The sequence below is a fragment of the Lynx canadensis genome, chromosome X (assembly GCF_007474595.2).
Source record: "Lynx canadensis isolate LIC74 chromosome X, mLynCan4.pri.v2, whole genome shotgun sequence".
Classification (NCBI taxonomy): Eukaryota; Metazoa; Chordata; class Mammalia; order Carnivora; family Felidae; genus Lynx; species Lynx canadensis.
Window position 1 is genome coordinate 105,278,381 of NC_044321.2, and position 18,276 is coordinate 105,296,656.

At 37.5% G+C, this 18,276-nt stretch overlaps 1 protein-coding gene across 1 annotated transcript in view; it reads right to left on the reverse strand.

Moving 5' to 3' along the window:
* The window catches only part of ENOX2 (ecto-NOX disulfide-thiol exchanger 2), a 63,805-nt gene extending 52,522 nt beyond the window's left edge, over positions 1 to 11,283 (reverse strand). Inside the window, exon 1 of the mRNA XM_032592121.1 lies at positions 11,150 to 11,283. Within this exon, the coding sequence (XP_032448012.1) occupies positions 11,150 to 11,246 (97 nt within the window). The 5' untranslated portion in view covers positions 11,247 to 11,283. The remainder of the gene's footprint in view (positions 1 to 11,149) is intronic.
* Between the last annotated feature and the right edge of the window lie 6,993 nt (positions 11,284 to 18,276).

The following is an 18,276-nucleotide window of genomic DNA, read 5'->3' on the forward strand; positions in this document are numbered from 1 at the left end:
CCAGTCCACAAGAGCTAGAGCATTCGCCATCTTCCCACACGCCTGTCATGCTGAAATATCAAGACCCTGGATATGTTTGGGAAGAAAAAAGTGTCTTCCAAGAAATTTCCAAGAAATTAGAGGAAAATTTATTTTTCTGAAAACAAATTTACTTTTAGCCTTCACGTGCAATCTCACCCAACATGCACTTTTACACATGCATGTGAGCACATGCACTCTCTCTCATGCACCCTCTCTTTCTCTCTCTCTCCCTGCCTTCCTCCTTGTGGCCCTCATATCTCTACTTTTCTCCACATAGTAGTGGAAGGTTTCTTAATATCTGTGTACCACCATTTTGTTTTTGATAAAAGTGGGGATAAATGATGACATTTAGCTCAAAGGATGAAAGGACAGAACAGATACGAAAACCCATGGCATAAGTGGTAGTCCTGATAGGTAAGTTTCCTTCCTTCCATTCAAAACATGCATACACACAACAATAAATTCACTGTTTTGGGGATTCATTCCCACATTCCACAAGCATTCGTGATAGGTTTTTATATGTCAGGCTCTATCAGGTGGGGGCAGGGGGTCCAGGTCTTCCTTTCCATCTTGGAGGACTTAGGCCCCTGATGCCCTATGTTCCCACACTGAAGAATAGGAGCACTGTGGTTAAAAATACCATTTATGTCTTTGGAAAATTTGATTTCTTGTGTTTATTATTTTGGAAAAATTGTTAACATTATCTCACCCATTTACAAACTGTTAATTTTCCGTAGGAAAAGATCAGATTAGATTGTGTGCCAACTAAACAATTCCATCTATTTTTCCTCTCCAACTGAAATGTTTGTCTTCCTTTTATTGTTCTGCCTGCCTCCTCATTGTTATTCATACAGCTCTGTCACTCACAACTCTGCCTTACCACAGATTACAGAAACATCAGTTCATTAAGCAAGTCCTGCCACTTCGGCTGAGAAAGAAATGCCCGTCTCCGTGTACTGTCTACTAACAAATGGAGACAAACAAAAAACAAATACACAAGATAAATATAACTCCTGACTGAGGTACTCACCACTCTGTTTGGTATGATTACATTAATATTTTATGAAATTCATTTAAAAGCAGATGTATTCATGACATATGGCTAAAGCAAAGAGTAGATAAACTCCCTTTCTTTCTTGCGTTCAATATGACAAGAGCTCCATAGGCTACACTGCCTAGCAGGGCTTGCTAGAGGGCAGGTTGCACATGACATTTCAAAGGCTCCTAACACATTGATTATTTCTTTTGTTTCTCTTCAGCCATTAAGCACCCAAGTCGATGTAAATTTCTGATGCCAACCAAGAAAATAACCATTTGAAGTCATGGGACTTATACAAGTATTGCAGAACCTGAAATATCAAAGAAGTCCAACAATTTAAAACACATTGGGAATAGGACGCCAGAGAAATTATCTCCCTCTTTGAGGCTTCAAGCCTGGCTTGAGGAGTACACCTATAATTACATAGTATTAATATTTATGTTAGGAATTCAAACTTCTGAAGGAGATCTGAAATCATTTTATACAAGGGCTATGGAAAAGGCCAACGTATTCCTCCAAAGTCCTTCCTATGATAAATGCCCTGTTCTGTTTTGCTTTTATATCTCTCCTTCCAGTACCTTTTCCCTGCAGCCTTTCTGACTTGGTATTGCCATGCCTGGAAGTGTCATAAATGTTGGTTTGCATTCGTCTTCTGATTCATGAACTTCCCAAAGTCCCAGCTTAACTGGAAATGCCACAAGTTCTGTGTGTCAGTTGGACCAGCTTGCTCCTCTGAGTTGCAACTCTACTATGTGATTTCAAGTAATATTTCAGTATGGCCTTAAGCTTTCCTGCCCCCTAGCAACTTGTGCTCATTCTACCTAGAGTAGTTACCTGGCAGTACAATTATCTTCCATTCTCTTTATACATTTGAGCCAGGGGGTTACATTGCAGGCACATACCATTTCTGCGCTGCCATCCAGTCATCCATATGTCCATCCATTCACTAGTCTGATGCCAGGCCCTGTGCCAGGAGTTGGGATTTAAGGAACGAGTAAGACAAAATCCTCAGCCTCATAGTCTAGTTTGGAAACATCCATGCAGTTACACTTATGTATCACCAATTATTATAAACAGCCAAATTGTTTACTGGATGCTTACAGTGTGCTAGGCACTGTGTTAAGCATTTTATATAATCACATTCCAAGAAGACTGTGACCTAGCTACTGTTATTATCCTTCATTTTATAAAGAAATTAGGCCTCAGAGTGTTGAGTTACTTGCCCAAGATTATACAGCCAGTAAGAAGCAGAACTAGGATTCAAATCCAGGTTGGTCTAACTATTAATACTCTTAACCACTACACTCAATGCAGTGTGACATTAACCTCTCAATGCAGTGTGACAATTGTTTTAATGAATTAACTTAATTATAGGTATAAAGTGAAACTGGTATGATGAAAAACATGGCAAATGAACAACTAAGCACTTCCATACAGTTATTTTTTCCCAGTGTGACAGATTAAAGGGGGATACAAATTCTTTGACACCCCTCTCACCAAGAGGTAAACTCTATGTCCCCCACCCCCATTTGAATGTGGATGGATTCCACACTGCTTTCACATAAGAGAAGTTGTGCCTGTTTTCAGGCTCAGGCCTTGAGAGAGACACCATTCCCACTTCTTGTTTCTGGGATTGCATGCTATGGGATCTTCAAGACACCATGTAACGTGTCGGACTACTGTGGTAGAGAGACATGTGGAGAGGACCTTAGAGTAAATGGAAGGAGAGAGATCCAGCTGAGCCCAGTGTTTTAAGCTGTCCCTGCCAAAATGCCATGCATATGAATAAAGTTGTCTTGGAATCTCCAGACTAGACTACCACAGCTGAGGCATCCCAGTTGATACCATATGGCATAGAAGAATTGCTCATAAGAGTCCTGCCCAAATTCTTCACCCAGAAAATCTTAAAATAGAATAAAATGATTGCTTTTTAAGCTACTAAGTTATAAAGTAGTTTGTCATACAGCAATAGACAGAATATGCAGCATGCCTAGGGACTGGGGTGTGATTAGTTAGTTAATAGAGTTGGCTATTTCCAAAGAATGGGACTAGAAAGTACACTAAGTACCCAAACTAGACTGACCATGATTTTTTCTCCGATTATTGAAATGGTGCTGTGGGATCCTGCAAGGTCCCAGAGCCACCATCTTGAGCACTTGTGGTCATTGCATTGCACGGCCCATTGAAACAATGCCAGGTGACTGATACTCTACTAGATGGACTAAGACTACAGATGTCTACAAAGCACTAGAAACCTTAGAGGTTGCCCATTTTTGATGCCTGACAAAGTTGCCACACTCACCAATTTTATGGTTCAATTCTTGATATTTTCTGGCAGGATGGATCACACTGGTTTTCTTCCGATAAAATGCAAACTCCACTTTTGTAGCGGGGGAGAGGGATGGTGTCCATAATACTATTAACCATTAATTGAGTGTGTATGGATTTTCAGGTTTTATACATATCATCTCATTTAATTTTCACAATCCTAAGGAATGGACAATATACTACTCCCTATTTTACAGATGAGGAAATTGAAGCTCACAGAATTAACACTGTATGGCCATACAGTAGGTGGCTTTTACTAACCACATTCTCAATCATTCATCTATATTGCTTCCCACAAAGTCCATGGATCCACTGGAAAAAAGAGATACTCCCTGTCAGATTAAGCTCTATCTCTACCTACTCAACCTGTAGCAGGCCTTCAAATGTTTCTCTCCAAAAGGCTACCATCTGGTTGCTTATCTCTACACTTAGAACTTCCTGTTCAGGTGTTTGATACACATATTGCCACACTAATAGTTAATTTAGAAGCCTCTTTAAAATCCATTGTCTCAACTTTGAGTCACAGATGAAGTTAAAATTGTGGCAGTGTATGAACTGGAAGTGGGCAAAGGTAGGAGGTGACACATTTACTGTTGGTCTTGCCTTTTTAGCACTGGACCTGGTTCTGGCTAGCTGGAAGACCCTTCATATCGTCAGAAAGGCTCTGCCTGCACTTAGTGACTTCTTGCCATCCAAGAGCCCCTCCAGGCCCATAAAGGCATTTCCATTTTGTTAGGTGCTCCAGAGACTCTTTGAGCACCAGGAGGTAGTTGGCACTCACAATAAAACCACTGAAATGCAACCATAGATTAGTCTAAAATAAGTGTTCCAAATGAGATCTAAATATAATTAAGGTATTTTACAGAAAATTGATTCCAATTCAGGTATACATTTCTGGGACATTATTGCTATTTGTTTAGACTTCCTATAAAATTCATTGGAAAATAAGAATTTTGCCTGGGTATTATGAAATTTTAACCCACTACAGTTCTGACTGCCTCTTCGCCATGCAAATCCTCACAAAGACTTTTCAAGCAGTCAATCTTAAGAGAGAACATATATTTCTAAGGATAGCCTGGCTACACTGACAGATGATCCTGCAGTTATCAGTAGCCCTCTTGGAAATAGAGCACTAGTTTCCAAATTTTTGCATAATGACTCTCAAATTCTACTAACATCTGCCTGCTTCTCCAAAATATCATCTAAACCCTTACTTCAGGCCAGCTGGAAAGTTGAGGCAGGGCTTGGTTTGTGTACAATGGCAAATAAGGTAGAAAACTAAGCTTGGGTGGATTATATGGCATAATTAGAGTTCACAAAGACTCTCCCCAGTAAATCTCAACTTTGATTTCAAATTTATACAAATGAAGCTTTATTTCTTTAGTATAAATTTTTGCAGATATCTACCTTTCTAGCCCACCTTCCCCCTATTCCTTCCTATTTATTTATACTGTGTTCTTCCTTTGTTAGAACATTTGACAGATTAAGGATCATGACCTTGACTCTCATCATGGGAGGCTGTGAACACCTTTGGAGGGGCATTACGGAGGACATTTCACTCTACATCTGTGGTTCCAAGATTTCTAGAGTTTAGAGAGGAATAAAAATAATTACATATGTACGTATATTATCTTCCTCTTAATTTGCCAAAACAAGACATGGGAAAAAATAACAGAAACTAGCCAATATACCATGCACACAGTTCATAAAAGACAGAATATTTTAAACCAAACAATGTAGAAAGTCTATAATCTCAGAATAAAGAACAGTCATTTCAACTAAGCAAATTTAGTTTTATATAAAAATCACTATATTTTTAGTTTTTATATTTTGCAGCAAATTAGGGAAAATAATATTGACTAGTCCTGGGCTACACAACTGTGCTTGGGCTTCAGAAATTACTCAACTACCTCACTTAGTGTACATCCCTATAAGAAGCTCCCTATGAAAAAATTCTTTCAGAGCTAAAATGTCAAATACACACACAAAATTGTGAAGGGGCATGAAAAGTTTGACTTCTCTGAGGTTTGGTATATTTTTTCTTCATGGAAAATGCAAATTACATAACTGATCATGTTTCCCTTTTTGTTTTGGCTATCTGGTCACGGGTACAGCTCAACTTTAGAAATTGGGTAGGATCCTATGACCTACACATCTGAATTCTAATTAACCTCCCTACCTGATCTTCACTTAAAAATGTATATTTATTTTGAGAAACAGGGAGAGAGGGAGAGAGGGAGAGAGAGAGAGGGAGTGGAAGAGGGGCAGAGAGAGAGGAGAGAGAGAATCCTACGTAGGCTCTGTGCTGACAGCACAGAGCCCAACTAGAGATCATGACCTGAGTTGAGGTCAAGAGTCAGAGGCTTAACTGACTGAACCACCCAGGTGCCCCCTGGTCTTCACCTTTGACCTTCATTTATATTTTCCTAGAAGCTGGTTTATTTTGCTTGTAATTTTTCTCTTTTATTATAACCTTTCTCATATGCTGCCTCAAACTTTGTGGAATGGGATGATGTAATTCTACTCAATATTTAACCTTTGTCCCCATGCCGTATACTCTAGTATACATTCCAGTAATTGATGCATCATTTCCTCTTCCTGGATCATTTTTAGCCCTTTTTTTCACCTGATACATTCTCATATATCTCTGCATACTGAGCTCAAATATTACCACTTCTGTGAACCTTCCCAGACCACCACCATCTACCTAGCACTCCCTCTCATCCCACCCTAGCTAAAATAGTACTTTTCTATATGTTTCTACTGAGACATTTGCTACATTGTAGTGTAGTGATATTGACTTTGCCTCTGCTAGTGGACTCTGAGCTTGAAAGCAAGGATTGAACCATACCCATTTTGGATACCCCGTGACCCTAACCCTAGCTCAATATGTTTTTAATGAATGGATGGATGAATAAAAGCACAAATGAACAAAATGGATAGGAAGCCTCTGATATGTTATCATTCAAGAGGCATCTCATATGTGAGATGTATTAGGGAGAAATTATGGAGGTTCTCAAAGTACTGAAGCCAGTAAGAGGGCAAGAATCTTGTCTTTTTTGTTCATTGCTTTATCCCCAGGGTTTCTCACAGTTCTCTGTGTACAGCAGGCCTCAGTAAATGTTTCTTGTATGAATGAATGAACAAATGATCTCATTTGGCCACTCTTTGTAATAGTTTCCATGGGGAGTTTTGAGAGTACCATCACTGGGTAGGCTTCAAGCTTCTTTTATGGAGGCATTAATTCTATTTGGTATCGCGTTTTACACATCATTGGTTTTCAGTAAAGTGTCCACCATGCTGATGAACAGTGGTCTCTTTTCCCAGGATTTCAACCTTATCTGCCACTGAAGCCATATTCTATTTGTGGGAGATATTAAAAATAATAGAAACAAGTCTGTCTCTCCTTGAGGAGCTTGTAGAGCAGTGGCCTATCATGTGTCACACATCCTCATTCTTTCTGCTCCCATCAGAATTGGCCCCCTGGGTCCAGTGAGAACTGCCTTCTTAAAAATGACAAAATAAAGTCCCTATTTTCCAACATCTCCTATTATGGAGGTAGTATAGTCAATAAAGTGGAGACACCATAATGAGACTCTTCTCCTTTGGGACTTCACAGGGTCTATATTTGGATGCTAAGAATATTTTAATTGAGGGGAAAATAAAGTAAAATAAAGGAGCTATTCAATGAGTACTCCTTAATTGATCCATCTTTGGATTCATCTGGTATCATGGGCAGAACAATGCTCCTTAAACAGAAGGTCTGACCCTTCTTAGTCCCTCTCTTTGAAAACTAACATTAGTCGTATTTGACCAGCTTGGAAAAGCAAATACTCTAGCAGGAAAGACAGATGCCAGACAGAGGAGACCTCCTAATTTGCCATCATTGTGGATTAACTTTATTGAATAGCAGCTGTACAAAACACCATGTTAGATGAAAGGGAGCTCCAAACCAAACCCCAGAGATGGCCTCTCTGCTCCCCACTCAATGAATATAATGACACTACCCTGATGACAAGTATGTGTCAAGAGACTCAGCTTCCATGACAGTATGGATTTGAGTTCTCTAGGGGAAATCAAGGCAGCTTATGTATCATTTGTTTTTCATCAATGCCAAAAGCCTTTTCTATTGTCACAGACCAGATGAGACTGGACAAAAAAAAAGTTTGCTGGCTCAGTAGGAAACCTCATAAGGGGCAGAAAAGTAGCTGAATTACTGAGCCATCAGTGAGTGATCTCAGGGAACAGTTCCATGTGGCTCATTGGCTGCCATTTACATTTCAAGGAATCTTGAGGCAGGGAGGATACAGGATTGGGGGATGTTTTAGCCCATTCAGTTAAAATGTTACATAATAAAAATAACAGGCATTCTGTTCCCAAAATCTAGGCAAGAAGAAAGGTAGGCAGCATTGGATTGTGGTGTCAACCTTCCATTTCTGTGGATACACCATGAGATTTACAAGGAGCAGTCATCAGCACTAGCAGGTACTATTCCCTTCACCTGCTATTGTCCAGCACTTCTCCCAGGGAAAATTTTGCTTCTGCATTCATTACCCTTCACTGTTGCTAAGAATACAAATGAGCCATAATTCAACTTTTTGTGAGCATATGTCAGATGTGAACTCGGAACAGTAATAAGAGTTAAGTTCATTGAGAGACTACTGTGAAGCAGGAATCATTCTAAGACTTTAATGTATTAACTCATTAATCTTCACAACAACCCCATGTCATAGATGCTATTATTATCTGTGTTTTACAGATGAAGAAACTGAGGCCTAGAGAGGTTAAGTAACTTGCCAATGTTTACATAGCTACTTAATGGTAGAGCAGGGATTTATTTGAACCTAGGCAGTCGGGATCCTGAACCTGTGTTCTAATCTCAATGGTTAAACTGCCTTCCTAAAATAATACACAGAGGGGAAAAACTAGTTGACACGAAACTCAAGTAAGTTTACAGATAGCTTCGTATATCTCAGCCCAATACTATTGCTCAAGGTACTTTTAAGACAAAAAGAGCACTACTAAACTAAATATCAGTATTTCTAAGATCTGGTTTCCAAAGTCAAGTAACTTTCCCTAAAGCATAGCTAAAAAATTACTGAAACACGAAGTTGAAGGGGACCCTGAGAATCTATTTCTTCATAGTGCTTAAGAAAATAAGATGCAGGCAAAGAGGGCTAGAAGTAGAAATGAAAATCACTCGTAAGGTTTCAAATGTCTGGCTGGAGGTGGATATGAGGAACACTCATTAGAGCTGATGGTGGTGGCATTGAACTCAAATACTTTCAATTTAAGTGGTAGCTCAGCAGTCATTTGAAGGAAAGATGTTAGTATTTCCTTGTTAGTATTTCCTTTATCTTAAAGAGCATATAGCACTACTAATAGTATTAATAATGATGGCAGTTAACTTTTACTGAGTGCTTATTACATGCCAAACATTGGGCTAAGCATATTATTTAATCTTCACAGCAATCCTATGAGGTAGATACTGACTTATCCTTATTTTACAGATGAGGGAACTGAGGTACAGATAGGTCAAGTAACTTGTGTGAAGTCACATAGCTAGCAAGTAGCAGAACAATGATCCAAACCCAAACAGTCTGTCTTTGAGGCCTATGTTGTTACATAGTAAACAAGATACTCTCTCCAGAAATAGCCCTTTGAGCTCCTGTGAAGAAAACCTACCCAGATTTTTAGGCCTGTTATTGACCCCAGCAATAAGGTTTGGGCCTATAGTGATGCCTTGGATGATTTTTTTACTCTCAGTGCTAAGCCTTTCTTGCTCCACATTGCAGATGGGTGACTAAATGCTGAAGATTACCATGTGAACATAGATTTATGTTTAGACATTGTAATTTACAAATAATCCAATATAACTAACATATAGTCCCCTTTGCATCAGTGCAGATCTGGCCTCAAGATTTTTCCCTGAGACATATACCCATACAGATCAGATTTCCATGAACTGGTAATGTTTAAGGCAAATCAGATTGTTTAGCTTCTCTAGACTCTAAGAGATTATGACTCAGGACCACTCCAAATGGAGCTATAAAATAATACACAATATTTTAGTTTAAATGCTATTAAAATGAAATAATGAGGAAGAACTAAATTTAAAAGACCCATTACATCCTTTAGAAATATGTATAAAAAGTATATTAATAATGATTTTAAAAATATTTTAATAGCTAACACGTTTGAGCACTATGTGCCAGGCATTGTGCTAAGGACAATTTAATTGTCACAAAAATCCTAAGGGGTTAAGTATTATTAGCCTGATTTTATGAATGAGGAAACAGAGTTTCATAGAAGATATTTAACTACTCAAAATAAAGTAGTGAAAGAAACAGGTTTGGAAGTCAGGCAGATTGACTCCAGAGTCTGAATGTTTAACCATGATGCAATAGTGGCTCCTGTCATAACACCTGCTGATTCCAGATTGGCCCCACTAGTCATTCAAAACCCAAGGAGATCTATGGTCCAATCATTCACCCTAAAAGGATCCCTGGTTGCTCATTTCAATCATGGTTGGTCTAATGGAGTAGGATGCAATCTAGTCAACTACAGTCCAAGGCATGAATTATAGTTTGGTGGGACAGTTCATTGCCTCTGCCACATACATAATTCAAGTGCCTTCATTCTCCACCCATTTCTCATTTACATATTTTTCCTTTATATTTGGCTGCTTTTAAGCTTGTTTCCTAGTTTTCTATGTAATCACATTTCTTAATTATTAAGATTATAAAGTATTGTTGCCTATACTTGCATGTCCCCATTATACCTTATAAGGATTCAAAATCTGAATTGGAATTGTGAAATTATTTTGGGGGGAGGGGTGGAGGTCACTAACTATACAGACAAATGGCATGACAAAGTGGCATTACTCTAGATCTGTTTCTCTACTGTGTTTGTGAATAACCTGGGGATCATGTTAAAATGCAGCTTCTGATTCAGTAGCTCTGGGCTAGTGCCTAAGATTTGGCAATTCTTAATAGCTCCCAGGTTATGCAGATTATACTTTGAGTAGCAAGGTACTCGATGGGCCTGGTCCTGCCATTCTTTTAAAAGTAGGATCACAATTAGATGAACCTGGGAAGATTAATATTTAGGCTATTTTAAAAGCACTCCAGGCTTCCATAGATGGCAATTCCCTAATGTCTTCACAAATCCATTTTAACGGTTAATAGTTCTGACAGTATAGAAGCTTTTTTTGTGTTTAAACGAAACCCTTCAGAGGCTGTGGCATTTTTCTTCTGATTTTATCTTTAGTGGAGATGGAGTAAGTACAACATGCCCATTCTCTTACTGGTTACTTTGTTTAAAAAAATATGAACAGTTATTCAATGTGAACCACTTTGAAATGTTCCCTACCATCTCTTCTTCCCCACTTTAGGAATCTAAGATTTTTGAAGTGTCTAAGTCAATTCTCATTTCCACTCCATGTTTATTTGTCTCCTCTAAATCTATAAAATTAGATAAACTTTATAATTCCTTGCCATATTCTGTTGCCTTTTATTTCGACAACCTATTTAAATATTAATGCCCATATCCTGTATCAGCTATATCCCTAGTCCATAGTGCAATAAGGAGTATACTAGTAACTACTGGCCACCCTGCTTATAAAGCTCATATTACAAAAATGCACACTCTAGGCAGAATCTGGTAAATGTCAACTTCAAAATAAGTTGTGTCATACTGTTATATTTATTACCACATGGTCAATAAAAAGAAACACTTGTGACGTGATTAAAAATAGCATACCAGGCAAAATTGGTTGTCCAGCGATTCCCAGTGGTGCCATTCCAAGATTATTCATTGCTGTGGCCCATGCAGTTGGATCAGACATAGGTAGCGTCATTGCAGTGGAATCCACATTCAGAGTTCTACTACTATCAGCTAAAAAAAAATGACAAGCAAAATACTTTGTTGTATTAAGGTTTCAGTATGTAGTTTGCTTAACATAAACTGGCAAACACTTTACAGAAACAGACTGATGGACAAGTAGTAGATAGAGCCTTAATTCCAGCTCTTTACAAGGGTTAAAACAATACAGCGTGAACTGAAAGGAAGTCATAGAATTTGAAAGAAGTTTACCAGATGGTATTTTAGTGTGTTTCTTTCTTTCTCTTTCTACTCCCTCTGTTCCTTCCTTTTCTCTTTTTTTTTATGAAGCCTTTATTTTTTAGAGCAGTTTTATGTTCACAGCAAAATTACAGAGAAGGTACAGAGATTTCATTTATACCCTCTACCCGCACACATGCATAGCCTCCCGCATTATCAACATCCCCCACCGGAGTGGTACATTTGTTACAATGATGCATCATAATCACCTAAAAGTCATAGTTTAAATTAGGGTTCACTCTTGGTGTTGTACATTCTATGGGTTTGGAAAAATGTATAATAACATGTATACATCCTTGTGGTATCACACAGAATATTTTCACTGCCCTGAAAATTCTCTGTGCTCTGCTTATATCATCCCTCCCTACACCCCAACCCCTGGCAATTACTGATCTTATTCCATCTCCATAGTTTTGCCTTTTCTATAATGTCACATAGTTGGAATCATACAACATGCAGCCTTTTCAGACTGGCTTTTCTCAGTAGTATGCATTTAAGTTTCCTCCATGTCTTTTCATGGCCTGATAGTTCATTTCTATCATAATAGAATGCTGCATAATATTCCATCATAGGGATGTACCACAGTTTATCCATTCACCTACTGAAGAACATTGTAGTTGTTTCCAAGTTTTGACAATTATGAATAAAACTGCTATAAACATTCATGTGCACATTTTTGTGTGAACATAAGTTTTCAACTCCTTTGGGGAAATGCCAAGCAGCACAATCACTGAATTGTATAGTAAGAGCATATTTACTTTTGTAAGAATCTGTCAACCTATCTTCTAAAGTAGCCAAACCATTTTGCATTCCCACTGGCAGTGAATGAGAGTTCTGTTGCTCTATATCATCACTAGTATTTAGTGATGTCAGTGTTCTGGATTCTGGCCATTCTAATAGGTGTATGGTGGTATTTCTTTGCTGTTTTAATTTGCATTTTCCTGTTACATAATACGGAACATCTTTTCATATATTTATTTGCCATCTGTATATGTTCTTTAGTGAGTTGTCTATTAAAGTTTTTGACCTGATTTTAAATTGGGCTGTTTGTTTTCTTGTTGTGTTTTAAGTGTTCTTTGTATATTTTAGATAATAGTCCTTTACCAGATGTGTATATTGCAAATATTTTCTCCCAGTTTGTGGCTTATATTCTCATTATCTTTACATTGTCTTTTGCAGAACATAAGATCTTAATTTTAGTTAAGTCCAGCTTATCAATAATTTCTTTCATGGATCATGCCTTTGGTATACTAAAAAGTCATCACTGGGGTGCCTAGGTGGCTCAGCTGGTTAAGCGTCTGACTTTGGCTCAGGTCAAGATCTCACAGTTTGTGGGTTCAAGCCCCACATTTGGCTTTCTGCTGTCAGTGCAGTGCCCACTTTGGATCCCTCCTGCCTGTCTCTCATGTGCGCACGCACACACATGCGCTTTCTCTGTCCCTCCTGTGTGTGTGCTCTCTCTCTCTCGCTCTCTCTCAAAAAGAAATAAACATTAAAAAAAAAGTCATCACCATATCCAAGGTCCTTTAGGTTTTCTCTCATGTTATTTTCTAGCAGTTTTATAGTTTTGCATTTCACATTTAGGTCTATGATCCATTTTGAGTTAATTTTTGTGATGGGTATAAGATCTGTGTTTAGATTTTTTTTGCATGAGGATTTCCAGCTGTTCTAGCACATTTGTTGAAGAGACTGTCTTTCCTCAATTGTATTGCATTTACTCCTTTGTCAAAGATCAGTTAACTCTATTTGTGGGGTCTATTTCTGGGTTCTCTATTCTACTCCACTGATCTATTTGTCTATTATTTCCCCAATATCACACTGGCTTGATTGCTGTAGCTTTATAGTAAATCTTGAAGTTGGGTAGCATCAGGCTTCCAACTCTGTTCCTGTTCAACATATTTTGGATATTCTGAGCCTTTTGCCTCTCCATATAAACTTTAGAATCTGTTTGTTGATAACCACAAAATAACTTGCTTGGACTTTGATTGGGATTGCATTAAGTCAAGTTAGGAAGAACTGACATCTTGAAAATATTGAGTCTTCCTATCCATGGACATGAAATATCTCTTCATTTATTTAATTCTTCTTTTATTTCATTCGTCAGGGTTTTATAGTTTTCTGGGTTTTTTTTCAAGCACATATACCACAGGAGCTTGGGATGACTAAGAGGTTTCCTATTCTTCTCATAGTCTAGTTGCATATGATTACTTCGTCAGCTTCCATCCAAACTACTCATGCATGCAAACTAAGAAAAACCATCCAACAGCTTCCATGGTGCAAAAAAAATGAAAAATTCTATTTTTGATGTAATTTCATTTCTTTAACATTTCATTTCAGTTAACATTGAATAGAGATGGACATACAATCAGCAAATATCAAATTAGCCAATTGAGTATTTTGGAAATTAGGGGGACACGAGAGAATAATCAGATAGGATATGTAGTCCTTGCCTTCAAAGGTTATACAATATAATTGAAGAGACCAATGATGGTGGCAATGATTATTACTATTATCGCTACTCTCACCACCTCCATCCATTACTACCACTAATTATTGAACACTTACCACATGCTAGGTAAAGCACTTGGCACACATTATTTTCATTTAACTTTCAAAATAACCTTGTGAAAGGGACTATTTATATTTCCATTTAATAGATGAAAGGCTTTTAAAGGTCACATATATTGTCTAAGGTCATGCAGGATATATACTTTTAGTCACAATGTTTTACTATCTCCAATGAAACCATTAAGAAACAACCAAATAATTGAATGGAATTGACTGGAAATGTTACTGAAATTTAAGTAATGAAAATGTGGCTTGAGTAGGTGGGAAAGACTTCATGGAGAAGATAGGATTTGAACAAATTGGCCAGATTTTTACAGAACATGTCTTGAGTCATGGGTAGTTATTAGATAGGTAAAGAAGGAAAACAGGAAAAAGACATTCCAGGAGCAATGATGACATAAGAAGACATTGAAGTGAGTTATGCATACAAGTGCATGTATATACTACATAGCTGGGAGCACAGAAAGACATATTTTTGGAAATTTCCCTCTGACTACTGATTTCTATAGAAAAATCTTTCCATGGCTTTTCTCCTACCTCTCAGTATGCACTCCAGCCAATTACACTCTAGAAGACAACTCTGTTCTAATCGTAGCTTGCTAACATCTATCACATCCTTCTAACCTGGAAATATCAGGGATGAACCTTGCCCTGGTTATTTATACAAGTGCTATTTTGTCACTGATTCGTCAGAACAAGAAAATGCAAATGTTCAAAAACGTTATTTCTGAATTATTAGTTTTTATTATTTTTCTATGCTTCCTATGCCTCTTCTCCACAACCCGCCCCCCTCCACACACACACACACAGAGTGATTGATGGCCTTAGCATTTGTTACTATAGTCAGAAGTCACATTTCAGAACTGGTGATTTCTCTATCACCAGAAACTCTAGTCCTCACATCCAGTTTTCAGTTGTTTCCCATGAAGGCATAGTATGGCTAGAAATAGCCATATTGTAAATATTATTAAGAAAACAAACATAGGGCATCAGATACCCTTTGAGTCAAGAGTTTACATATTGATTATTCAGTTCATCTGAACTCCCAATATCTTGTCCAGGGGAGACAAGTTTTAGGGAATGTTACAACTGGAAGGGACCTTTAGAGATTACTGAATCTGCACCCTGGTTTTCTCTAGTGGCTGGAGAATGACTCCAAGAGGAAACATCTAGGTTTAGACGGACTGGGCCCCCATACCAAAAATAATTTCTTGCAACAGTTTGGCTACTCACTGGCTCTGCAGTCCTGGGAAACATAAGAGAATCAGGAATTATTCTTAATAAGGAATTCTGAGATCAAAGAACGAGAATTTACAATGTACCAACCTAGCCAAACTCTGGACTAATTTTTGGGGAGGAGAGAGAATTACCTAAATTATCAGTTTTTTTAAAGGACAGCACAGTGTTACTATTTTCAAAATATATATTAATTCAAAGTGCCTGTTAAAATGTTAGCAAGTAGAGTTCCTGCTAAGGTTGTTTACATAAACCAGATGGTTTAGATAAGAACCATGTGGAATTTACAGCATTATTTTGCTATGATAAATTCAGTTTTTAAATTCTTAAGGAGTTCTGCCTTTTCATTTCTCTCCACTTCCCCAACACTCATCTCCACCTGTCAAATCCTACTCAGTTTTCAGGGGTCATCTCAAATGTTACATTGTCTGTGAAGCCATGTCACTAGAATTAATCACTCTTTCCTAATGTGTTATCATAACATTTAATCTATAATTTTATTTTTATGTTTGCTTATTCTCTCATTCCTTTTCCCTAAACCAAACCTTTATTGAGTCTTAGTATGTGCCAGATCCTGTGCTAGTGACTAGGAGTTACAGAGATGAACAAAACTCATTTACTTCTCTGGAAGAACTCACAATACAATGAGAGGAATGACATATAACCTAATATAAATTATTGTAATAAGTACTGTAGTAAAACTGTGAGTAAAGTGTTATGAGAACAGAAAAGGAGTAATTAAATCTGCTGGAATGACTTGGGAAGGATGTTTGGGGTTGGAGGTGTGGAGAGGATGAGGAATACTAGGGAAGCCTTTGCTGGGAAAGAATAATTTGAAATGAGTCTTTAAGGAGGGATAGGTTTTTCCCCCAGGTAGTGATAGGAGGATTAGGACTGAAAAGCATTCCAGGAAGCAATATCAACCGGACATTATCAATGACTGCCTTGAATTACACTTATTAAATACACGTCTCTCTTCTGCTGGCCTGCATGCTCCTATAGGTCAGGGACTTAGTTTGGGTGTCTTTGTTTCTCCATTTTTTAGTTCAGTGTCTGGTATAAAGTAGGTATTCAAGAAATATTTGGATGAATGAATAAATAAAATCAACCTACATTGATTTTGGGCACAATGAGCAATCCATGCAATGACACTCATTGATTATTTATATATCTTTTCAGAAAGATAAATTATCTTAAAAGTTATGGCATAGTTGCTAAACTAATTCTCTCTCCAAGACAACTGAATTTACATGTAGTAATTCATTTAGATTTACAACCAGAAATAAATGCACCTAACTGATAATTCAGTTTGATATCATTGGCTATAATCTTTCTCCCATATAGGCAAGTCATACATATAAGGAAGCTTATACATTTTTACTTTCAAAGGGAAATCCCAGATGATCATCTCTGTCTGGCAACAATCTGGATTTAAGGTCTTAACTAATAAAATATGCTGTGTTGAACATCTGTTTGGAATCATCACTTAATAGTGGAAAAATTAAGTCCAGGCCTGATTCACTTTCTAGACTAAAACTGGGCCTGATTCACTTTCTAGACTAAAAATGGACATCTAGCAATTTCTTTAAGTATTTTATAAAAGTGGTCCCATGTCACTAAAGGAAGAGATTGCTAATTTGCCCATAAGTCCTACATTTACTGGCAGTGGCCAAGAATATTCAGAAGTCAAGTACGAGTGCTGTCAAAATACCTCACCCAAGTCTGAAGAACGTGTCCTGCAATGCTCATTTTTTGTTCTGCCTTGTGTGGGAACTCCTCATGAGGTCAAGGGCTGTAGAGTAGTTGTGAATGAATCCTTTCTTTGTAAGTTGATTGAACTTATGGTACTTTGGAACAAGAGTTCATTAGTGCCAAAAGAGTAAAAGACTTGGAAGTAATTGTCCATTTTAACTTGGTATTGCTCCATAACTATCAAATCATTGCCATCTGTTTATTTTTATATTATACTTCACTTGATTAACTAGTCAATTATTGTCAGTTATTTGATCTTGAAGACAACACACACACACACACACACACACACACACACACACACACCTGTAGTAGAATTATTTCATTTGTTTCCTTTATTTCCATTGAAACAAGTTCAGTATGTTAGTGTCATCTCATCATCTATACTCTTGTATTTAGACAAAAGATGTCCTTCTCTGACAATTCACTCTCCCATAATTCTCTTTCTTATGTCCAGGTTTATATCCATTGGTTTTTATGCTTACTATAATTTTGTTACACAGTATTGTGCAAAGTTGAAGAGAGGATTTTGTCAACAAACATCTATTGAAAGTCTGTTAAGAGTAGGAAGCAACACTGCCTAGTGATCAAGAGCATGGGTTTGGGAGTCAGATGGTTCTGGACTACAGTATATGCTCATTCTGTTTCTCTTTACTTCTCTTCTTGCTGGTCTACCTTCTAGCCTTCCTTTTATATTTATTGTACATTCATTGTACATTTTCTGTGTGCCAGGCACCATTACAGACATTGAAGACATTATGGTGAGTCAAACAGGCCTCATGCCGATCCTTGATCTTATGAAGCTCTCTAGTGCAGAAGGGAGATATTAAAATACAGATAAACATAAAATAATTATACATTGTGATAAGTTCTATGAATAAATAACTGGATTTGATGAGAAAAATGGCAAGGTACGAATTTAGGAAAGTGATAGTATTTGCCTTATAGGTTTGTTGAAGATTAAATTAGATAATATGGGTAAAGAATTTAGCATGGCTTCTGGCTCAGAATGAGTACTAGGTAAGTGGTAACAATAACATGGCAATAGTTAAGGTGATGATAATGAAGTAGTCCTAGCCCTTGAAGGGTTCAAAGTCTACTGAGAGACACAGCATATATAGGAATTATAATAATATACGGATAATGAAACAGAGGCACAGAGAGTTTAAGTAATCAGCTCAATATCACATAGCTAATAAGTGGTAGAATAG